The sequence below is a fragment of the Nicotiana tabacum genome, chromosome 13 (genome assembly GCF_000715075.1).
Source record: "Nicotiana tabacum cultivar K326 chromosome 13, ASM71507v2, whole genome shotgun sequence".
Taxonomy (NCBI): domain Eukaryota; kingdom Viridiplantae; phylum Streptophyta; class Magnoliopsida; order Solanales; family Solanaceae; genus Nicotiana; species Nicotiana tabacum.
Genome location: NC_134092.1, coordinates 26,197,628 through 26,223,709, shown reverse-complemented (window position 1 = coordinate 26,223,709; position 26,082 = coordinate 26,197,628). Strand labels below are relative to the sequence as shown.

The 26,082-nt window shown below is 38.4% G+C and overlaps 2 protein-coding genes across 4 annotated transcripts in view; both read left to right on the top strand.

Annotated features, from left to right (window-relative positions):
* The first annotated feature begins 12,747 nt into the window (after positions 1-12,747).
* Positions 12,748-17,048, top strand: LOC107772176 (2-alkenal reductase (NADP(+)-dependent)-like). Its single transcript, XM_016591678.2, has 5 exons — positions 12,748-13,250; positions 14,683-14,860; positions 15,823-15,989; positions 16,080-16,162; positions 16,448-17,048. The coding sequence occupies exons 1-5, from the start codon at positions 12,975-12,977 to the stop codon at positions 16,824-16,826; spliced, it is 1,083 nt and encodes a 360-aa protein (XP_016447164.1). The 5' UTR covers positions 12,748-12,974; the 3' UTR covers positions 16,827-17,048.
* A 2,433-nt stretch (positions 17,049-19,481) lies between these two features.
* The window catches only part of LOC107787821 (protein transport protein SEC24 C), a 31,147-nt gene continuing 24,546 nt past the window's right edge, over positions 19,482-26,082 (top strand). For 2 of the 3 annotated variants that reach the window (XR_012697959.1, XM_075227829.1), the window contains exons 1-3: positions 19,526-19,646; positions 19,830-19,962; positions 21,758-22,602. Coding sequence is in view for 2 of the 3 variants with exons in the window: in XM_075227829.1 (XP_075083930.1) it covers positions 21,781-22,602 (822 nt within the window). In the remaining variant the exon portion in view is untranslated. Of the gene's footprint in view, positions 19,647-19,829; positions 19,963-21,757; positions 22,603-26,082 lie in introns of all 3 variants that reach the window. The other variant, XM_075227830.1, reaches the window with a different exon arrangement.

Sequence of the window (26,082 nt, the reverse complement as noted above, 5' to 3'; positions counted from 1 at the left end):
ATATATATATATATATATATATATATATATATATATATATATATATTGTCGGCTATTATTTTTAGGAGTGACTAAAAGTATATATTTCTCTTTTTTTTTCTTAATGCCGGGGAGGATACATTTGGAAGCTAAGGGTTAAGTCGAACCAAATAAATTTGACAAGCTTTGTATATGTTGTTAAGAAATCTATTAAATAAGTCTAAATAGTAAATTTTGGACTTTGGTACCTCAAATGGTCAGTCAGTTTCAGGGCATTCCGAACCCATAAAGTTCAAATCTTGAATTCGTCTTTGCTAAACACCATACTGAATATTTAAATTGAGTTTTCCTTGCGTAAAAATCAAATCTATAATTACAAGGAAAAAAATACAAATTAAAAGAATGAATTTTGTACCTTGAAAATGAAAACTATACAAAATTTGAAAACATTGATTATAACTATTGAAATTAGGCTTCCGAAATAAAGTTATTTTGAGCTACAACTTTTCGACTCCAACGTCATGTTACTTTCTTGTTTTCACTATGTGCAAATAATAGATGATTCAAAAAAAAAAATCAAGTTTTTGTACTTAAAATTATTTAAGAACTGCAAATTAGTCTGTATTGAAGAAGTTATTCTTTCTATATAAAATTAAGTTATATATTTCTGATTGAACGTAGTGTCTTTGTTTTATCTTGTGAAAGTTTAACTTAATGCATATAGATAAAGATTATTGGAGTTGCAGTCTAAGCTTTGTTATTATTCTTTACCCCCCCAAAAAAAAAATATATATATATATATACACTAATATATAGATGCGATTTATGTATTTAACCATTGATGTAAGTCTCGAATCTAAGCAAAATCCTTCCTCTTTTCCCCCATTTCCCTTTCTCACTAGACACGTAGCTCAATCCGACTTCTAAAGAAAATTAAATAAAAAATTCTTGGTGAAGAAAGTCAATAAATTTTCAAATTGTGTTATTAATATTTTGATACATAAACTGCATCAATCTATTATATATTAAGTATGCTTTAGTTTAAAGTGTTGTATCAAATGAATATTTTTTGCGATCTGTCAAATCGGCTCCAAGTACACATTTATAGAGAACAAACTTACTCACCCATTATTTACGCCATACCACATTAATTTATGATGATAAAACGGTAAAATTAAGGTAAACTTTGCATTAATTAATCATGTGAAATAAAATTGCATATAAATGACATCCTTGTGACGTATTCATAGGTGTACGTACGGAATGTTGGATCACCAAAAGTCTTGTCACCAAGTACTCCTCAATCTTTAACTAGAGATTTCAAGTTTGAGTTCTGAAATAAAATTACAATTTGGTAGGAGCATTTTATTTTTCGGCACGAATCCAAATTAATCTTATCTCAAATCGGGGTACCAGACGAGAACCAACAAATAAATATGGGATCTTTACATAAATAGCTGGACATGCTCATTATTTATCTTTTCTAGTCGGTATATATAAATTACTGTACATAATTCTACATGTATTATATATCTGTCGGTTATGTTTGATTCTTCAAAAAATATGGAATATTGTGGTACATCTTGCACCGTTCAATATACAATAACTAAAGTAGGGGTGTTCGTCGGTTGGTTGTCACGCCCCGAACCTAGGAGCTAGACAAGCACCCGGTGCCTCACCTAACCTGGCGTACCAAATTGCGACTAAGGGACTCTGAATACATAATGTCATACTTTGGGAATGGGGCCACCTTGCAAGACAATTTGCGAAGCAAAATATAAAACTGAATGGAAACTAGCGCTAACTAAACATCAATATAAAGCTAGGCTGAAAAGGCCGTCATAGCTACTACAGCTGACAAACCACCAAATTATACATACCAGGCCTACAAACCCAACATACTGTACTAACCAACAGGATATGTCTACAAGCCTCTACTGATAGATATATTGTGATCGGAACAGGGCCCCGACCTACCCATATTATATATATAAATACATACATAAGATGCACACAAAAACCTAGACCCGATAACTCCGAAGGATGTGGAGCTTACCGATCAGGCTAAACTCTGGAAACACCTACTGAGGAGGTCTACTCGTCTGTCTATCTGAACCTGCATGCATGAAATGCAGCGTCCCCGAAAAAGGGACGTCAGTACGAAATAATGTACCGAGTATGTAAGGCAATAACATAACTGAAAATCGAAACTGAACTGATAATATAATAACTGGAAGTAACTGGGAGTCAAAGATGATCTGGAGATATACTTACCTGCTGATAGTGACTAAACTCCTTCAATATAGTAAGTAAAATAAATGTCCGGCCCTATAAGGCTCGGTACGTGTAAATGCTCGGCCGTAGTAGGCTCGCTCATAGGCGCTCGACCATACTGGGCTCTGTATCTCGGCCATCCTGGGCTCGCTCATAGGCGCTCGGCCACAGTAGGCTCGGTATATGTAACTTACCATCTGATCAGAGGTTGCCCAATAGGGGCCTGCCCACCGATTATAGCTCGATGGTGGTGAAAATAGTGTAATACTGTATATATATATAGACCCTCTGCTCTCTTGACTGAATATATATATGGTGGTGAAAATAGTGTAATACTGTATATATATATATATATATAGACCCTCTGCTCTCTTGACTGAATAAAGACAAAACTAAACTGAATATGAAGTCCCGATAAGGAATAATATTGTAACTTATGAGACTAGAATAATGTGAATAAATTCATGAATACGAACTTCTCTTTATGTCTCATTATTAACACATGTAGCTATGAGATCATGCCAAAATGAAGGAAGGGCTTAGCCTTAACATACCTTATCACAATCTTTCCAATCACCAAGTTGAACTCACCTCTTTGCACCTTAATCTACAAGAATAATAATAATACTATCGTTAAGTTACGAAAGGTACAACTATCGCACAACGAACGACAAACTTATTTTGTATTCAAACGGACAGCATCTCCCCTATAATCCTTACTTCCTCCAAATTCAAGATAACACCAACAATACAAGAACAGAACAATAACAACATATATACATCATATTCCAGCCCTATATACACCATCAAATACTACAAAACAGCCCAACACACCCCAATCTCTTCGTACACAAAACGACCACCGTAGTAGTGTTAAACGACTCGAAAATGTTATGACGAACGACCAGCCAACCACCCTACATTTATATGGTGTTTATAAACCCCCTTCCTCCTCCAAAACTCCACAAAATAGTAGTAAAACACGCAGCCCAACAGCAACATAAAACAGTCTACAAAACAGTCTGCTACAAGTGAATAACTCGAACTCATGGCTTCCGATCACCGTCCCGTGAGTTCTTACAAGTATAGAACGACTTACCATGAATTTACAGAAGAAAAATTGGATGAAAGAGAGCAGTAAACTCACCTTATTTGTTGGATAACTCAGCTCTTATCTTGGTTCTTCAAACTCTAGGTTTTACCTCCAATTAGAACTTGAAAGGGAGAAAAAATCAATTAGGGTTTGTGGGAAATTTTTGGGAGGATTCTTTGCAGAGCTTATGTCTGGTTATTATGCTCTATTTTAAATCTAATATATGAAAAAAATAGGCCCTTAAAAGGCCTCTTTGGACGACCCGAAATGGCCCATTTTTGGGCTTTCATTTAAGCAAGTAGGTGACACACCTACTTGTCACCTAGCAGCTTGCGCAGTATCGCACAAATGCCCATATCTTTCTACTGCAATGTCATATTGACAAACAGTTTAATGCGTTGGAAAATAGACTCATAGATCTTTAATTTGATGGGTGGAACACCCCATAACTCTAAGTATATTGGGAGAAAATCGCAGTTACATTTGACCCAAAGTGTCAGTAAAACTTATGAATGTAACTTGTGATGACTTTCATCGACTTTTGTTCCACAACTCGCTTGACTTCAAAACATAACACACGGATGTCATACGACTAATATAAATCATAACATAATCTCCTTATCATGTTAATCACCCCAGTCTCACCCCAAAGGTACATGTTATAACATTTCCAACTTGTCGACTTTCGACGAAATATTGTTTTATTTAATTGCTTTAGCTTTTGAACTGTCCAACCCTCTTTGTACTTGTTGTTCATGATCTTCAATATTTGTAACCTTAGAGGTAACATGATTAACTTACTTTATATACTTTTAAATATTATCTCATTTTTGGTCCTACATTAGTTTGCTTACGACACACTTTTACGTACGAAAATATAGGGTGTAACATCACTCCCCCTTGGGAACATTCGTCCTCGAATGTTTACTCTTAGAGACTTTGGAAAATTTTGCCAAAGTATCCTTCGTACACTAGGTTAAAACCAACCTGCACATAGCCAGAAAACATATTATGCATGCCACACATGGCCAATCTTTATAAATAGCAGCAATTTGCCTCACCGACCGTAAATTATAAATATTGAAAGTGAAAAATAAAAGCTTACCTGATGACCTGCTAGCCTACATAGAGCTATGTTGTAGCGTTCCATCTCGAACCATATCTTCAGTTTGAAATAGGTGGGGGTATTTAGACTTCATTTTTTCCTCCGATTCTCACGTCATCTCTTCTACATTCTTGCTCCTCCATAAAACCTTTATTGAAGCTACCTCCTTATTTCGTAGATTGCGGATTTGTCTGTCTAGGATGGCAACTGGAATTTCCTCGTATGACAAGTCCTCTGTAATCTGTACATCATCCGTGGGCACCACTCGGGTAGGATCGCCAATGCACTTCCGTAGTATAGATACGTGAAAAACCGGATGGACAGACTCCAATTCTGAGGGCAACTCTAACTCATAAGCTACTTGGCCCACTCTTCGAATGATCCTATAAGGCCCAATATACCGTGGACTAAGCTTGCCTTTCTTGCCAAACCTCATCACGCCCTTCATAGGTGATACCTTTAAGAATACCCAGTCATTAATCCTAAACTCTAAGTCTCGTCACCGCACGTCAGAATATGACTTCTGACGACTCTGAGCTGTCAACAGTCGCTCCCGGATAATCTTTACTTTCTCTATGGCCTGCTGAATCAGGTCTGGCCCATGTAACCCAGATTCTCCAACATCAAACCACCCTATAGGAGATCTGCACTTACGCCCATACAAAGCCTCGTACGGAGCCATCTGGATACTGGAGTGGTAACTGTTATTATATGCAAACTCGATAAGAGTTAGATGTTCATCCCAACTTTTTTTAAAATCCAACACACATACTCGTAACATATCCTCGAGCGTCTGAATTGTGCGCTCGGCTTGTCCATCAGTCTGTGGATGAAAAGCTGTGATGAGATTCACCTGAGTCCCTAGACCTCTCTGAAATGACCTCCAAAAAAGTGCTGTAAACTGAGCCCCACGGTCAGATATAATAGAAACTGGTACTCCGTGTAGCCGCACTATCTCCTTAATATATAACTTTGCATAATCTTCTGCTGTATATGTAGATCTGACCGGTAGGAAGTGAGCTGATTTCATGAGCCTATCGACTATCACCCATATGGAATCGAACTTACGATTAGAACGAGGTAAACCCGTGATAAAGTCCATGTTTATCGCCTCCCATTTCCATGTCGGGATCTCTATAGTCTGCATTAGCCCTCCAGGCTTCTGGTGCTCTACCTTCACTTGCTGGCAACTAGTACATTGGGCGACAAACTCAGCAATGTTCTTCTTCATATCGTTCCACCAGTACACATCCTTAATGTCATGATACATCTTCGTCGACCCAGGATGGATGGAATACCATGAATAATGTGCCTCTGACATAATCCTGTCTCGTAGCCCTGCTACATCTGGAACACACAAACGACCCCTATATCTGAGAACCCCATCTCCCTTTAGCTCTAGCAGTGGCTTCTTCTGCTGCGGAACTCGCTCTCTCAGCTCGACCAACTCTGGGTCCTCGTACTGCCTTTCCTTGACTTCTGCTATGAGGGATGATTTTGTAGTGTTTTGGAGTACAACTCCACCATCCTCAGAATCTACTAACTGAACCCCCAACGAAGACAATTGATGAATCTCTCTAGCTAATTGTCTTTTCTTGGGCTCTACATATGCTAAGCTACCCATAGATTGGCGACTTAAGGCATCTGCTACAACATTAGCTTTCCCTGGATAGTAGAGAATGTTAACATCGTAATCTTTCAATAACTCAAGCCATCGCCTCTGTCGCAAATTCAACTCTTTCTGCTTGAAGATATATTGTAGGCTTTTATGATCAGTAAATACATCAACATGAACACCATATAAATAATGCCGCCATATCTTAAGTGCATGGACAACCGTAGCTAACTCGAGGTCATGGGTCGGATAATTCCTCTCATGCTTCCTCAACTACCTTGAAGCATACGCAATTACCTTCCCATGTTGCATCAGGACACATCCTAACCTGACACCTGATGCATCATAATACACGGCATAACCCTCTAGACCCTCTGGAAATGTTAGAACTGGAGCTGAGGTCAACCTGTTCTTAAGCTCTTGGAAACTCCGCTCGTAAGCCTCTGTCCATTGAAACTTAGTTTCTTTCTGTGTCAACTTCGTCAATGGTGCCGAAAGGGAAGAAAAACCCTCTACGAACCTCCGATAGTATCCTGCTAAGCCTAGAAAGCTACGAACCTCTGTCAGAGTGGTAGGTCTAGGCCAAGATTTCACGGCCTCAATCTTCTGAGTGTCCACCTTTATCTCTTCATCTGATACAATATGCCCCAAGAATGCTACAGACTTCAACCAGAACTCACATTTAGAAAACTTAGCATACAACTTACGATCACGGAGGGTTTGGAGTACCGCTCGCAGGTGGTCCGCATGCTCATCCTCTGAACGGGAATAAACCAGAATATCATCAATAAATACTATCACGAACAGATCTAAAAATGGCCGGAATAGGCTATTCATCAAGTCCATAAATACAGCGGGTGCATTAGTCAACCCGAAGGACATGACAAGGAACTCAAAGTGGCCATATCGGGTCCTGAAGGCTGTCTTCGGAATATCTTTTTCTCGAACTCTGACCTGGTGGTACCCTGACCTCAAATCTATCTTTGAAAAGCATCTATCCCCCTGCAACTGATCAAACAAGTCATCGATCCTTGGAAGTAGATACTTATTCTTAATAGTTACCTTGTTCAGCTGCCTATAATCGATACACATCCTCAGCGAGCCGTCTTTCTTCCGCACAAATAGTACTGGTGCACCCCAAGGTGAGGTACTGGGCCTGATGTAACCTTTCTCCAGCAAATCTTTTAACTGCTCCTTCAACTCCTTCAATTTGCCAGGTGCCATTCTATACGGAGGGACGGATATTGGTTGAGTTTCTGGAAGCAAATCGATGCTAAAATCAATCTCTCGCTCCTGAGGAATACCTGGAAGCTCATCTGGAAACACATCTGCATACTCTTTGACTACGGGAATAGACTGAAGTGTAGGTATCTTAGCATCTGCATCTCTAACTCGCACAATATGATAAATGTACCCTTTTGCGATCATTTTCCTCGCCTTCAGATAGGAAATAAACCTACCTCTGGGTGTTGGTGTATTACCTACCCATTCAAGGACTGGCTCACCCGGAAAATGAAATCTGGCTGCCTTTGCTCGGCAATCAACTGTGGCATAGCAAGCTGCCAACCAGTCCATGCACATGATAGCATCAAAATCCATCATCTCTAGCTCAACTAGGTCAGCTGAGGTCTGACGACTACAAATTGTCACCGTACAACCTCGGTAAACCCGTCTAGCAATAATCGATTCTCCGACCGGTGTAGATACCGCAAAAGGATCACTTAGTATTTCAGGCACTATACCAAACTTCCTCGCGACAAATGGGGTAATATACGATAAAGTAGATCCTGGGTCTATTAAAGCATAAGCATCGTGAGAGCAAATGGTTAATATACCTGTCACAATGTCTGGTGAAGACTCCTGGTCCTGTCGACCCGCTAAAGCATAGATACGGTTCTGATTACCACTTGAACTGGAACCTCTACCTCTGCCCCGACCTCTACCAGCCGAAGACTGAGACTCGCGCCCTGAAGGATGCACGGACATAGATGATCCTGTTGCTGAACTTGCTGGTTGTGCCATTCCCCCGAATCTCTATTTGGGCAATCTCGCATCATATGCCCTGGACGCCCACATGTATAACAAGCATCAGAACCTGCTCGGCATTGGCCCAAGTGTCCTCTACCACAGATGTCACACCGTGGAGGAAATGACCATGTCTGCGCAGATCCTCGCTGTCGCTGCAAACCCGACGCCCGTGAGCTCTCACCTGGTCCTGACTGAGTATAGCGGTCATACCTGTAACCCTGTAACTGAGGTGGCAGAGGCCTAGGTGGCCGTCCGAAGTACTGGGTCCTATAACTACCCTGATATTGCTCCTGAGACCTAGGAAATCTCATCCTCTTACGTTGCCCTTGCTCAGCCCTCTTTGTACCCTGCTGCCGATGCCTACCCCTTTCTATATTCTGGGCGAATGCCTGAATCCGGGAGATATCCATACTATCCTGCAATGCAGCGGTGGCACATGCCTCGGTTAACTCTGGGGCTAACCCTGCTATAAAACTGTGAATCCTGTCCAGCATAGTAGCAACTATGGATGGTGCATATCTGGCCAATGAGTCAAAATAGAGACTATACTCTCGAACACTCATATTACCCTGCTTGAGGGCTAGAAACTGATCGACTCGAGCCTGTCGGATCTCCCGTGGTAAGTACTGGTCAAGGAAGGCATCTAAAAAATTCTCCCAAATAACTGGAGGTGCATCACGTCCCCTGGACCTCTCCCATCCCTCGTACCAAAGGATGGCTATATCTCAGAGTCGAAAAGCTGCTAGCTCAACTGCCTCTTTCTCCGTGGCATGCATAACACGAAAGATCCTGTGAAGCTGATTTATGAAATCCTGCGGGTCCTCCCTCTGATCTGTCCCCGTGAACTCTGGGGGACTCAAAGCAATAAACTCTCGGACCCTTGAACTCCCAGACCCCTCAGAAGTTCCTGCACTAGCTGATGCCCTAGCCTGTTGCTGGGTAGCTACCAACTGTGTCAACAAATGCACTGCATTCCTCAAGTCCCGATCTGATGGAAGTGGAGAGGGAACTGGATGTGCGGTTTCCCTAGGAATCTCCGTAGTTGGTGGAGGAGCCGGTAATGGCTGAGTAGGGGTCTCACCTTGAGCCTCAGACTGGGCCCCATCTACTGGGGGTACCCTGCTGGTCCCCTCACCTACTGCTGTATCTCTCCTCTGGCTAGCCGTAGTCTTCCTAGTCACCGTCATTTGTGCATGCAAACACCAACACATAAGTTTAATTCAAATTTCCTATAACTCAGTTCTGTAGCACGATTTAGATTTCAAAGAAGGGTAACCAACTCCTAAATGCCCTGTAGTGCCCTGCTTATATAATGTGGTACACAACACATCTATAAACAAGACCCTACTAGACTCGGCTTGTAGACTCCCTAGGACAGAACTGCTCTGATACCAAGTTTGTCACGCCCCGAACCTAGGAGCGAGACAAGCACCCGGTGCCTCACCTAACCTGGCATACCAAATTGCGACTAAGGGACTCTGAACACATAATGTCATACTTTGGCCATGGGGCCACCTTGCAAGACAATTTGCGAAGCAAAATATAAAACTGAATGGAAACTAGCGCTAACTAAACATCAATATAAAGCTAGGCTGAAAAGGCCGTCATAGCTACTACAGCTGACAAACCACCAAATTATACATACTAGGCCTACAAACCCAACATACTGCACTAACCAACAGGATATGTCTACAAGCCTCTACTGATAGATATATTGTGATCGGAACAGGGCCCCGACCTACCCATATTATATATATAAATACATACATAAGATGCACACAAAAACCTAGACCCGATAACTCCGAAGGATGTGGAGCTTACCGATCAGGCTAAACTCTGGAAACACCTACTGAGGAGGTTTACTCGTCTGTCTATCTGAACCTGCATGCATGAAATGCAGCGTCCCCGAAAAAGGGACGTCAGTACGAAATAATGTACCGAGTATGTAAGGCAATAACATAACTGAAAATCGAAACTGAACTGATAATATAATAACTGGAAGTAACTGGGAGTCAAAGATGATCTGGAGATATACTTACCTGCTGATAGTGACTAAACTCCTTCAATATAGTAAGTAAAATAAATGTCCGGCCCTATAAGGCTCGGTACGTGTAAATGCTCGGTCGTAGTAGGCTCGCTCATAGGCGCTCGGCCATACTAGGCTCTGTATCTCGGCCATCCTGGGCTCGCTCATAGGCGCTCGGCCACAGTAGGCTCGGTATATGTAACTTACCATCTGATCAGAGGTTGCCCAATAGGTGCCTGCCCACCGATTATAGCTCGATGGTGGTGAAAATAGTGTAATACTGTATATATATATATATATATATATATATATATATATATATATATATATATATATATATATATATATATATATATATATATAGACCCTCTGCTCTTTTGACTGAATAAAGACAAAACTAAACTGAATATGAAGTCCCGATAAGGAATAATATTGTAACTTATGAGACTAGAATAATGTGAATAAATTCATGAATACGAACTTCTCTTTATGTCTCATTATTAACACATGTAGCTATGAGATCATGCCAAAATGAAGGAAGGGCTTAGCCTTAACATACCTTATCACAATCTTTCCAATCACCAAGTTGAACTCACCTCTTTGCACCTTAATCTACAAGAATAATAATAATACTATCGTTAAGTTACGAAAGGTACAACTATCGCACAACGAACGACAAACTTATTTTGTATTCAAACGGACAGCATCTCCCCTATAATCCTTACTTCCTCCAAATTCAAGATAACACCAACAATACAAGAACAGAACAATAACAACATATATACATCATATTCCAGCCCTATATACACCATCAAATACTACAAAACAGCCCAACACACCCCAATCTCTTCGTACACAAAACGACCACCGTAGTAGTGTTAAACGACTCGAAAATGTTATGACGAACGACCAGCCAACCACCCTACATTTATATGGTGTTTATAAACCCCCTTCCTCCTCCAAAACTCCACAAAATAGTAGTAAAACACGCAGCCCAACAGCAACATAAAACAGTCTACAAAACAGTCTGCTACAAGTGAATAACTCGAACTCATGGCTTCCGATCACCGTCCCGTGAGTTCTTACAAGTATAGAACGACTTACCATGAATTTACAGAAGAAAAATTGGATGAAAGAGAGCAGTAAACTCACCTTATTTGTTGGATAACTCAGCTCTTATCTTGGTTCTTCAAACTCTAGGTTTTACCTCCAATTAGAACTTGAAAGGGAGAAAAAATCAATTAGGGTTTGTGGGAAATTTTTGGGAGGATTCTTTGCAGAGCTTATGTCTGGTTATTATGCTCTATTTTAAATCTAATATATGAAAAAAATAGGCCCTTAAAAGGCCTCTTTGGACGACCCGAAATGGCCCATTTTTGGGCTTTCATTTAAGCAAGTAGGTGACACACCTACTTGTCACCTAGCAGCTTGCGCAGTATCGCACAAATGCCCATATCTTTCTACTGCAATGTCATATTGACAAACAGTTTAATGCGTTGGAAAATAGACTCATAGATCTTTAATTTGATGGGTGGAACACCCCATAACTCTAAGTATATTGGGAGAAAATCGCAGTTACATTTGACCCAAAGTGTCAGTAAAACTTATGAATGTAACTTGACTTTCATCGACTTTTGTTCCACAACTCGCTTGACTTCAAAACATAACACACGGATGTCATACGACTAATATAAATCATAACATAATCTCCTTATCATGTTAATCACCCTAGTCTCACCCCAAAGGTACATGTTATAACATTTCCAACTTGTCGACTTTCGACGAAATATTATTTTATTTAATTGCTTTAGCTTCTGAACGGTCCAACCCTCTTTGTACTTGTTGTTCATGATCTTCAATATTTGTAACCTCAGAGGTAACATGATTAACTTACTTTATATACTTTTAAATATTATCTCATTTTTGGCCCTACATTAGTTTGCTTATGACGCATTTTTACGTACGAAAATATAGGGTGTAACATTGGTACGGTACGGTATTTAGATATTTCGATTCGGTATTTTCTGTATTTAGTTTCTTAAAATGCTATATCAATACCGTACCTAATTAAATTCGGTATGGTTCGGTTTTTTTTTTTCGGTTTCAGTTTATTCTGTTTGGTAACTTCGGTTTATTCGGTTTGAATACTAACAAGTGCATAGAGTCATAGACTATAATATTCTTAATTAAAGTACTCAAAAGTACAAAACTAAAAACATTTATTGACAAAAGTTTTGTCAAAAACCAGCAAATATCAACCTAGAGAGAGAGAGAGAGAAATGCACATAAAGGAATAAATTTGATCATTAGAAATGTCTTCTTATTTGCTTAGAGTTAATTGATGAACTTAGAGAATAAAAGAAAGTAAAATTTTTGGTTATTTTGTATTTATGTTATAATTAATAATACGTGTTTTGTATAATATAATATATATTTCGGTACGGTATCGGTATTTCGGTATTTTATTTTAAAATACCAAATATCATATATAATACCATATTTTTTTAAATACTTAAACCAAATAATATGCCGAATACCAAAATATCGAATACCAAATAACAAAAATTTGGATTTCGGTACGGTAATTCCTTAATTTAACAAATTATGTAGATGCCCTAGACTAAAGTAGACAACAGGAGGTAGTTAGGGAGGAACCCAACTCCAGCTATAACTACACACTTTCTCAATTCCCACCCACCTTTCCAAACCCCAGTTCACTTCATCACTTGCCATGGTCTAGTGTAGCTGTGTAAGGGAACAAGAATATCACAAAACTGCTATCTTGGGATCAATCCAAATTCTAAAACCACTGCAAAAAGGCCTTATTGAGGTGCATTATCTGTAGTTGTAAAACATGGAGAAAAAAGCAGGAAAAGAAGAAGCAGAAGCAGTGGAGCTGCTAGGAAAAACAGTGGAGAACAAGCAAATCATATTCAAAGGATACATAGAAGGAATACCAAAGGAAACTGACATGGAGTTGAGAATTGGAAAAAAGTTGAAGCTAGAGAAAGTGCCAAAAGGGTCAGGTGGTTTATTGGTCAAGAATTTGTATTTATCTTGTGACCCTTTTATGCGTGGACGAATGCGCAATTTCACTGGATCTTATATCCCTCCTTTCATTCCCGGAGAGGTAATTCAGATTTAACTTATATACACGGATAGCATCAACAATTTTCTAGACAATTTAATTTAACCTGCTTTAGCAAGTCGCCCGCCTTATTTTCTATGTTGTTGATTCCACTTTCTATGTGCAGTTACGTGTAATTATCTTTTAGGTTACATGACGTTTGACAAATTTCTAACTACTGTACTATATCTTACAACTTGCTTTACAACAACTACCATGCCTAAAAAATAAAGTCAGCCCGACGCACTAAGCTCCCGCTATGCGCAGGGTCCGGGAAAGGGCCGGACTACAAGGGTCTATTGTATGCATTCTTACCCTACATTTCTGTAAGATGCTGTTTCCACGGTTCGAAACCGTGACTTCCTGGTCACATGACAACAACTTTACCAGTTACGTCAAGACTCCTCTTCAACAACTGCTATGCCTCAATCCCAAGAAAATTGGTGTTTGCTATATGAATGAATACTCACAATCCATGTCGCTCCATTTAAGCCCGTTTTGGCATCTTGCTAATTGATTTAATTGGAATATTTTGGTTATGTTTAATGTTACTTATCTTATAAGTTGTAATGATCTCCCTTTTATTGTTGTAGTTATTAAGATCCTTTTGTCTCTTAATTTAACCTATCCTCAATCTCAAACTAGTTGAGGTCGACTGCATGAATACTTTATGCTCAGAGGAGTCATGGTAATTTAAAGTATTTTTACGCAACCCTCCTTCTTTGTCCGGATTTTGAGATTGGCTATGCTCGTTCTCTAATATTTGGAATTTCACCGATTTCTGCAAAAATTCACCTGTCCTTAAATTGTGTTTATTGGTGCAATAGTGGTGCGGTTGGGCCTATTTGAGTCTTTATTGTCACACTGCGATTGTCAGCACAATTTCTTTGGTTCTGGGAAGGTGAAAGGGCTTTCTGTTTCCAGTGAAACTGGATGCTTAGTGTACTTATGCTTAATTGCTCATACAAAGTATTCTAAGTTCAATTATGTTTATCTAACAGATAGATTTGATGGTGGCAATTTGAATCTTTATTTTCTTGAACATAGCCGTAGCTTCATAGTTCCTTTGTTTCTGGAAAAGAAAACTACATTGTATTTATATGCTATCCGTATCATAAGTTCAACACAGTTGTCTAACAGATATATTTGATGGTGGCAAACTACAAATCGCAGAACAATTAAACTGCTCTTTTTGAAAACATCATATGCTGCCGGTGCATAAAAAGCAAATTTAATGAATTCCCTCTGGCAATCCTTAGATGCACCGCGCAAGTAGCAACAAAAATTCCAGTTGTAGCAGCTGCATTTATAGTTGAATTTTGATGTAGTACAAAGATAACAATGCTAGTATTTGACATTTAGGAGACGTTCTTTTCCTATTTTGTCTTGGCCATAAGTTTATTGCAATGAAGCTTAACTATAAACATTTGGAAAGGTAATTGAAGGATTTGGTGTGTCCAAAGTTTTAGACTCAGATAATTCAGACTTCAAGCCAGGTGATATAATCTCAGGGTTCACTGGTTGGGAAGAATACAGCTTAATTTACAAAACCGAGCAGCTGAGGAAAATTCAGGCTGATGATATACCTCTCTCGTATCATGTCGGTCTTCTTGGTATGGTTAATCTTGACCTTAAGTCTCTTAACTTTATTAGCACCATAACATCCATATAATTTAGTAGGCGTTTGGACATAAGAATTGTAAAATTTCAAAAAATGGTGAAAAACATTTTCAAGTGAAAATGGTATTTGAAATTTAGAGTTGTGTTTGAACATAAATTTCAGTTTGGGTTGTTTTTTAAGTTTTGTAAGTGATTTGAGTGAAAATTTTGAAAAACAGCTTTTTGGAGTTTTTCAAATTTTCGAAAATTTCCTAAATGCATTTTAGTTTGGAAATTTTACGAACAAACGCTAATTTCGAAAAAAAGTGAATTTTTTTTGGAAAAAAAAGAAAAAAAAATTTATGTCCAAACGGGCTCTTAGTTTCTTCGTCTGAGCTTTGTGCAAGCTTGTTTTCACCTCTTTAGTATCAATTTCTTTTATCACCAAACTAGTGCTTTTGTGTTCAATGGGATACACAGTTTCTATTTTTCTGAGCTAAAATTTCTTGATCTGCACTGGTCCATCAATGCAAAGTTACTTATCAAAAAATAAATAATTGAAAAGAAAAAAAAACGTCATATAGTTAGACTTCCTCTTTTAAGAGAATTTAAGACCTTGCATCTCTCAAGTTGAGTGCTGGTTATGGAACTCTCTTTCCATTTTGTGTTTCATGATTGCTTTACTTCTGAAACGTTTTCTTCGATATGCTAAATCCCACCCCCAAGTCCCCAAAATCAGGAGCCCAAAAGTGGGACTTTTCCACTTTGCTCTCTTGGTGATCGAATTACTCTGTCACCTTACCCTGCTATTTTAAGTTTGCTATTACTAAAAATCTTTAGCTAATTTCAGATATCTGCAGTTTAAGCCGATCTACTTTTGTCGTCCGTTATGGGAATTTTTTAGACGTGATTTTCCAGTTATTTTTCAATGTCTCGTTGCTTCTTCAAGAGTCTGATGAATGTGGACTTTATTCAGGCATGCCAGGTTTTACAGCTTATGCTGGATTTTATGAGGTTTGCGTACCTAATATAGGAGAATATGTTTTTGTATCTGCTGCCTCAGGAGCAGTTGGCCAGCTTGTTGGCCAACTAGCTAAGTTACATGGATGTTACGTTGTAGGAAGTGCCGGGTCAAAACAAAAAGTAAGTCTCCTGCCGCAGATTGTGAGGTCTCTTAGAAATTGCATTGTTACTTTCATGTTATTGACTGCAAATTCAACCTCATATTTTTAGGTTGACATATTAAAGGATAAGCTTGGATTCGATGGAGCATTCAACTACAAGGAAGAAGCAGACCTTGATAAAGCTCTTAAAAGGTGAGGGAAATGTCTAAACAAACTTTAACTGTCGGAAAGTGGAGTAACTTAGAGCCAGAGGCAGATATAGGGCGGATTTTGTGGGCTCAAATGGATTCATCATTTTCTTGTCGAACTATACATATGGAAAAAAAGAAAAGTACACATATAATAAGATCACACTCATTCCGAACCCAACTGAGTCTAATCCTGGATTCGCCTTTGCTTAAAGCATTATAAAGATGAACGAAGTCTATTTTCATATTAACAATCAAATCTAACTCTTGTTTTCACTTTGCTTGATAGACACTTTCCCGAGGGCATCGACATTTACTTTGACAACGTAGGGGGATCCATGCTAGATGCGGCATTGATCAACATGAGGATTAACGGCCGAATTGCCATCTGTGGGATGGTATCTCAGCAAAGTCTTTCTGATCCGCAAGGGATACACAACTTGATTCAACTCATCACGAAGCGTGTTAAGATGCAGGGCTTTCTCCAAAGTGATTATCTTCATTTATTTCCGAGCTTTCTTGAAGATGTTACTAGTTTGTGCAAGGAGGGAAAGATTACATATTTAGAAGACATGAATGAAGGCCTTGAGAGTGGTCCGTCTGCTTTTGTTGGGCTATTTTCTGGAAAGAACATAGGTAAACAGGTCATCCGTGTGGCGCACCATTAGACTATATCAGACCCCTCATTTGCTCTATAGATATAAAGATCTTACTTCTATCTCCGAGCTTGACAATCTAGTACTGTTCCAGTTTTATTTAACAAACAATAAAAGAACCAGGTTGTTTAGATCTTTGTAATAGTCTTCTATCAGGCAAGTCTTTTGTTCTTTTTTTGTCGCCGCTTGTGAATATTCGGAAATATGTTAAAATTTAGAATTAATACCCTAAAACCCCCTTAAACTATCACATTTTTGTTAGTTTCCTACATAAAATTCGGTGTCCCCAAACCTCCCCCGAACTATGTTGTCCTTCATATTAAATCCCTTTGTTGCTGACCTAGCATAACGTGTGAAAATACTTGGCTCACGTGACAGAAAATAATGACTAATTAGCCTAAACAACAACAATAACAATTCAGTATAATCCCACTAGTGGGGTCTGGGGAGGGTAGTGTGTATGCAGACGTTACCCCTACGCTGGGGTAGAGAGGCTGTTTCCGATAGAAACACAGCTCCCTCTCTCCAAGAACTCCCACCCTGCTCTTGGGGTGACTCGAACTCACAACCTCTTGGTTGGAAGTGGAGGGTGCTCACCACTAGAGCAACCCACTCTTGTCAATTAGCCTAAACCTCTTTCAAATTTATTTTTAATAAATATTCTCCTTATTTCAGTTATATCCACCTTTCTTCCTCAGTTTTTCACCATTCTTCCTTATTTTTCACCTTTCTTCTTTATTTTTCACCTTCTTCTTCTTCTTCATTTTTAACATTTTTCCTTCAGTTTTCCATGTGGGTTTTCACTGAAAAATTTTCCCCTCTCTTGTTTCCTCTGAAATGATTTATTCTCTTTCTTGTTTTAGTCTTCTTTCATGTCTTACACATATGGTTGAAAGAATACCAATTTAAATCTTCTTATTAAATTCAACACCTTGTAGAGAAAATGTTGAATCTCTTGAACTTTCTTTATCTAATCTGGAATTAGAGAATGTAATTGCTAGCCAATTGATTTTTTAAGAAATGCAACACTATATGCCTTTATTTATATTTTTACGTATTGTGCTACAAAGTGAATATAAATAAGGACTTATTCAATTGGAGTTTAGCATAAAGCACAATCACAATTAAACCTAAACTTAACATAATACATTAAATATTATTTTGGCCAAAATTCCTAAAATTAATCAATCATCCGAGAGCAATACTATAGCCAAAATTTCTAGAATTAATCAATCATTCGAGAGTAATACAACATGAGTAAACCATATAAAAAACTTTGTACAAACCACAAGTTAATATAGTTAAACAAACGTACCTTTAAAAGTCCAACATGTGGTTTTAATATATAGGAAAATATAGTTCAGGGGGTTTTGGAGTCACGGGTGGGGCACTAGATAGTTTAAATAGGGAACTGACAAAAAATGATAGTTTAGGCGGGTTTAGGCTGAGTTAAATAGCCATGTGTAGTACTACATGGCACGAATTTTAGAAAATTAGGAGCATGTACTAGACAAATCTCTAAGAATGCAATGAGAGAGTCTTAATATGAAGGGCAATATAGTTCAGGGGATTTTGGGAACACCGAATAGTTTAAGTAGGAAACTGACAAAAAATAATAGTTTAGAAGATTTTAGGGTATTAACTCTAAAATTTAAGATTGCATTTATAAAAGAGTTAATATCCTAAAACCTCCTTAAACTATCATATTTTTGTTAGTTTCTTGCTAAACTATTCGGTGTTCCCAAATTCCTCCGAACTATATTGCCCTTTATATTAAAACTTCCTCGTTGATGACGTGACATAACGTGTTTAAATACTCGCTTGGGAACGCGTGACAGCTTAAAAAGGCTATCAAAATGGTCCACTTTACATAATATAATGGCTAATTAGCCTAACCCTCTTTTAAACTTATTTTTTTAATAAATATTCTCCTTATTTCAGTGATATCCATATTTCTTCCTCATTTTTCATCAAATCTAGTGCCACGTGTGATTAGGCGTCCACCTATATAGAACAACTCCAACGGAGGAAGGGTTTATTTGATCCATTTGGGTAACTTTAGGTGTATTTTTAGACAAATAGTATAACAGAGGGTAAACTTAATCTTTTTTGCACAGTAGAAGGACAATTTTGACCTTTTCTCCTTAAAAATTTGCTGACACACAAGTTGTCCGTGAAGACTTGTGGTCAACATATAATAGTCCGCTCGGAGGTATGACCAAGTTATGACGATCTAGTAGGAGGCAAGGCAAATTTTGCCCATATATCATAACTTAATTTTTTCCTAACTTATTTAAATAGGGTAACAACTTAACAATCACATTAAACAGATCCTATTTATGGCCGTGGTTAAAATATGGAATCTTTAGGTGTTGTTATTCAATGGTATCTTGACAATCTTTTTAGAGTTTTAAGTTATATATACACTTTTGCAATATAAAGATTTTTATGTGATGGTGTAATTTTTTTTCTTTTTATAGAACTTATACTCTTAATTTTGTGACCAAAAAAATACTTCATATTTCCTTATATAATGTCATTCTCATGGCTTTTGTCCAATCACAATACGTTATTCATCCAAGATTCCAAATCAATAATATCATGGTTCCAATTTTATGGATGGCCCCGAAAGGACCAAATCAAGAATATTAGGAAAACCAAAATATTGTGCAATCTAAGAGTAAATATATACACACACACCCCCTTCTCCCCCCCCTTCTCTCCTTTATTTTTTTTGATATATAAACCGTTAAACTTAAACCCCTCCTCCCCTTAATTCCCCTTAAATTCCATAGCTTTGCGCCTGCAATCTTCGTCCCCTAACATCTTCAGGTTTCTTCTCCCCTTTACCCCCTTAAAAATCATAGAATGGCACTTAAAACTTGCGGTTTATTTTTACAAACAATTTTTAAAAAGTGTATCGTTGTATTGTACTGCATTTTTCGCTCTCTCATTCTGAATGCGTCTCTACTAATTTTGAAGTTTAAAGTTTTAACAATCTCTAATTATGTATAGTTTCAGGTCGCATTGATCACTAAAATCAGCGGTTGATTTGACTGTTAACTTGTAACGGTCTCAGTTAACAAAAGTTATCGCCTTTTCTTTGCCGCCGGCGAAGACGTCCGTTAATTCCGTCGACGGCTTGCTGGTGAGATTTCTTTTTCAATGTTCTGCTACTAAAAGATTTTTCTTTTAATTAATAGGTTCCAGTTTTTAAACTTGTGGGTGGAAATTATTGTCCTTTTACACACATCATAGAGGTTATTTGGTAAGCTTATAAGCGGATCAAACTAGCTTATAAACACTTTTTGGCTTATCTACGCGTTTGGTAAAGTTAAAAGTCAAAAATAAGCCAAAAGCCATAAGCTGGTCACCCACTGCTTATGAATTTTTAGCTTATAAGCATTTAAGTTTGACCAAAATTTTTACTATTTTATCCTTAAAATATTCTTTTTTAGGAAAAAACTCTTACATCGATACTCACTGCCTCAAGTATTGTTTCAACATAAACACCCTGCCTCTTCAAGTTTTGAATTCTCATTGACTATTTAAGATAAGCAAATTCTCTATTCCTTTGCATATTTGTATCTTTGTGATAGTGTATTAATCTTTAAACTGTATGTAATAAATGAGGGCTTATCAAAATTTTTGGTGTATTACTTTGAATACTTTTTAAGTGTTGTAGTGATGAAGACAGTGTTTATTTCTCTTCATATATTTTGTCCTATTTAGGTTTATTTTTTACTGAGAAACTTTTGTCAATTCATTAACTATTATAACTTATAATTATATGCTTATCATAAAATAAATTATATTTATCATAAAAATTATTTTATCTAAGCACATTTGTATTTAAAATAAAATGACAAATAGAATATTTTGTATTTGAATCGATCTGGAATCTAAAATTTTGAAAAAATTACGCCCTTGTAAATATAAATCATTATAAGGTTATTTAAGTCATTTTAATAGAAAAAGAGCTTATCAGCACTTTTTTATCAAATGCTGCAGCAGCTTATTATTAATTTCAGCACTTGTATCCAAACACGAAACTGCTTATTTATTAAATCAGTTTCAACACTTAAAAAGTGCTTTTCAGCACCTAATACTTATTAGCTACTTCTAATCAGCTAATCCAAACGGGCTCATAGTTCTTTTTCATATCACTTGTGTCAGGTAGACATTAATTTTAATCTTTAATACTAAAAGATATTACTCTTTCCGTCCCAATTTATGTAATGGTATTTGACTTGACATGAAGTTTAAGAAAAAAAGAAATAATTTCGAAATTCGTGGTCTAAAACAAGCCATAGACCTTTTCCTTTTGATAACGGTGGTGTCATTACTAGCTTGCGCGCACATGGACTAATTCCATGATATACCTGTTATCTTCCACCAGCAACAGGTATCGGATAATTCTATCCACCAAGGCTTGGACAAATGGTAAGAATCACCTAGTATTTTTTGTCTTCGCTGGGATTTGAACATGAGACTTCATAGTTCTCAACCCACTTCATTGACTACTAGGCCACAATAAGGCATAGACTTTGTGTGATTATAAACCATCTCATTTAAGTGTAAAATCAAAAGTTTTTAAAGTTAAATTATTTCTAAAAATAGAAATGTGCTCTTTTTCTTGGAACAAACTAAAAAGGAAAATGTACCACGTAAAATGGGACACAGGAAGTAGTATAAATGCATTTTTTGGTACTTCATGGGTGATCCTCCTTTTTAAAAAGGATTGTCATATGTTACGTTATACGAAAGCAACTACTTGAAAAAAGATCCTGTAAATGATTCTACAAAGTAAAATATTTTTCATGGAAAACATTTCCGCTCATATCAAACGCACATGATGTATCTCTCTTGTTTTCTGTGTGAGATCAAGTGGTCTTGGGACAGAGGTTTTTCCATTTTTCTGACTTGGAATTTTTTAAATTTAGGTGGGAAATTTGTTTAGTAATTGATGGCAGCTCCAGGGGGACCTAGACCAGGGAATATACCACCCAATTACAATCCTAATGCACTTGCTGATGGAATGCAAAATTTGCAAATTAATAGACCCAATCGCCCGCCTTCAAACCCCAGTGGTAGTCCTAGGCCTAGTGCAACGCCTTCTGGGCAGCAGCCACCTCCTTTTGCTGGTGTGCCACCTGAGAGTCGTCCAGGACCTCCTCCACCTGGCGCATTCCAAAGGGGTCCTACGCAAGCTACATTGCCTCCCAATTTAATTTCTAGACCATCTGGCCCTCCTTCTGTGGGTCAACCTACACCACCCTTTGCATCTAGGCCGCCTCTTGCTGGTGCAGTGCCTCCTTCTGTGGGTGGTACTGCCATTCGCCCGCCACCTAGTGCTTTGCCTTCTGCACAAGGTCCTCGTGCCGGCCCACCAGGACCTTTTGCTGCTTCAACAAGCCCTCTTGTGCCGCCTTCTGGTGTTTCTAGTTCAGCTAGTAATGGTCCACCTGCACTTGGTCCGGGGACAATGCAGAATGGACCACATTTTTCTCCGGCAAGCAATACAATGAGGCCACCAGCTGGAGCTCCTCCATCAGCAATGTTATCATCTGGAAATCCTTCTCACCCTCCAAGGATGCGTTCACCCTTTGGAAGTCCACCTGCCAGCACAACATCAGTTACTGCACAACCGCCACCTCCATTTCCGGGATCAGCTCACAATGTGCCACCTCCTTCAGGTTCCTTCCCCTTTGCATCACCAGTCCCAGCCATGCCTCCTCCTATGAGTGCTGCTTATGGAATGCAGACATGGCACACGCAGCCTCATCAGGTAAAATATGCTTACCATATTGTCATTGTACTTTTAAGGTAATATGTTTCGACTTTCCTGAAATTAGTGTAACAGTTGTGCGCATATCCTATTTAAGGAAAAATACAATATAGTTTACATCCATGGTAACAGAGAATTTATAGCTAGTTTATTTGCCAAGTGTAGTAGCATGACATATGAAACTTAAGAGACAGATGTGAATAACAAGTTATGAGATACTTATTGCTCCATTATTCACACTAGTAAAAGTCAACAATTTATCGCAAAGAGATTACAGCTCAAGGGAGTTCAGAAAATATATATAAGTTGTCTACACCACTTACATTTTTTTGTTTGATCAGTAAGTCACAGGAGAATTATGAGTTTAATGAGTTCTGTAAACATAAAATTAGCTGCTTCTTGGTTCTGGCTGCAGAAACAGCTTCAAGGCTTCAGTAAGCCTAATGATACAAGAGATTCTCACTGACTTAATTGATAGAAAGAATCTATCATGTTGAGAATCATGAAGCCTTTTGATGCTGTTTACCAGTAACTTAGCAATACCTTGCTTCTATTGGGCTGTTAGGAAAAGGGCAGCCTGGTGTACAAGCATCCTGCGTTCACGCAGGGTCGGAGAAGGGACCGCACCCAACAGCCTAACCTAATGCAAGCATTAGTGGCTGCTTCCACGGCTCAAACCCGTGACATATTGGGCTGTTAGTATCGACAAGAAATTGATTTTTGAAGTAGTAGGGTCTTAAAATGGAGAAAGCAATTTAAGACCTTACCATGAGGTAAAGGGCATAAAGTGAAGAAAAGTAGAGAAGAAGAAATTAAGTCATTTTGTGTTGAAGGCTTAGAAGTCCCTTTAGATAAGGTTTCATTCATTAGATAAGTACCTTCATAATCTTTGTGAACTTGAGATGAGATAACCAGAGACTTTACATTGATGATCATGAGTTATTATGTTCATTCACTGTCTATGCTTGACAATTGTGCTTCAAACCAATAACCTTATAAAACAAATTAGCTACATTGCTAGCTTGAGGAACAACAACAACAAAAAACCCAGTAGTCTCCCACGAGTGGGGTCTGGGGAGGGTAAGATGTATGCAGCCTTACCCCTACCCCTGGAAGGGAAGAGAGGCCGTTTCCGATAGACCCTCGGCTAGAGAACGACTGAAAAAGAAAAGGTAATTGCAACAAGTAGGAATAACAGCAAGATGAAATAAGATCGAATCCAAGAATGCATTCAAACTCTAGGTAGTAATAGCCATCTATGAATAAAAGATAACATACTAATACTAATGCTAGTGAATTGAGTAAGACAAAGCTCGACTACCTACTAACCTTCTACCCTAATCTTTGACCTCCACACCCTCCTGTCTAGGGCCATGTCATCAGTCAGCTCCAGCTGCGCCATGTCCCGCCTAATAACCTCTCCCCAACTAAGTTGCTCAGACTCGGGTGCGGGTGTCCGATACGGGTGCGTATCTAGAGGTCAGATCCTTCATGATCTAAATTTAAAGATTAGGGGGTACGGATCCAGGTACGGACACGGGTGCGGGGATTCGGCTAAAAATAATTCAATTATTTAAAAATAGAGTTATAAAAATATGTCTAAATTATGAGACATTATGTGAAAAACTTACAAGGTATACCGAGAAGGAGAAAATATTGAACAAGAGTAGAATTTTAGAAGGAGATAAAAAAAAAGGACTAACATAGAAATTTATATATACAAGGTATTCCATTTTCTTCCATATCACCCTAGCTTTTGATTTGTTTTCAAAAATCATTGTATCTGTCCCAAATTTCTCCGTATATTTTGGTCAAAGTACCCAAAATTGGTTGACCAGATCCGACACGGATCCCACACCCACACCCACGTCGTGTCGACACGGGTGCGACACTGAAAGTGAAGAGTCTGAGCAACTTAGCTCCCCAAGACTTCTTAGGCCTACCTCTACCCCTCCTGCTGCCCACCGAGGCTAACCGCTCACACCTTCTAGCTGGGGCTTCTATACTTCTCCTCTTAACATGCCCAAACCATCTCAACCTTGCCTCCTGCATCTTATCCTACACAGGGGCCCCTTCCACCTTTTCTCGAATAATTTCATTCCTACTATTATCCAACCGGGTATGCCTATACATCCACCTCAACATCCTCATCTCAGCTACTTTTAGCTTCTGGGTATGAGAGTTCTTAACCGATCAACACTCTGCTCCATACAATATAGTCGGTCTAACTACAACCTTGTAGAACTTACCTTTAAGTCTCAGCGGCACATTCTTATCACACAAGACACCGGAAGCGAGCCTCCACTTCATCCGTCCTGCTCCGATATGATGTGTGACATCTTCGTCAATCTCCCCGTTACCTTGTATTATAGATCCAAGATACTTGAAACTACCTCTCTTGGGGATGACTTGAGTATCAAGCCTCACCTCCATATCCCCTTCTTGGGTACCGTTGCTGAACTTGCACTCCATGTATTCCGTGTTGGTCTTGCTCAACTTGAAACCCTTAGACTCTAGGGTCTGCCTCCAAACCTCCGGCCTCTCATTAACACCACCCCGCGTCTCGTCAATTAAAACTATGTCATCAACAAATAACATACACAATGGTACCTCGCCTTGAATGTGACTCGTCAATGCGTTCATCGCCAAGGAAAATAGGAATGGACTAAGAGCTGATCCCTGGTGCAACCCCATCCTAACCGGAAAGGGTTCCGAGTCTCCTCCCGCTGCCCTAACCCGAGTCTTAGCTTCATTATACATGTCCTTAATCACCCTAATGTAGGCTATTGAGACCCCTTTAACCTCCAAGCCTCCAAGCTAGCTTGAGGAAGTATTTTCTTAATTTTTAACAGGAGTAAATTCAATAAAAGATAATTCAAATTTTTAATAGGAGTAAATTCAATAAAAGATAATTCAAATTTTGATATACTATATAGTTTCTATACACTCACTTTACCAGGATGATGTAACTCATTTATGGTGTTGTGAAGTTAGTGTCATAAGATTGCTCATTGATGCATGGTGATGCTTAGATCAGTCGCTTCTTGGAATTCCTGTAGCTGCTCCCTTGACCGTCTCTTTACCTATATCTAATGAAAAAATGTGTATCCTACTTGGTGTGACATTTCAACATTAACCTTTGACTCCAAAAGCTTTCTCATTATAGGGGTCGATTTTTTTGGAAAATCCTTTGGGCTTTTGATGCTTATAGTTTGTGATTGTAATTCTTGTAGATTCATAATATTGTTCCAGTATAGGTAGGTTAAATTCCTTATTATTTCATGTGAATGAAGATGTCCTTTAGGTAGAAGCATACTGCTGGCAGATCTTTTTTCTGTTTGTGTCTAGCCTGTTAAGAGCGAGAACCAGCATGTTTAGCTATGTTTTCTACTGTCCGCCAGAAATTGGCAGAATACACAAGCAACAGTATGCTTTGTCAAGGGAGAAGTAAAGACTATTTCCTCTAATCTAATTAGGAAA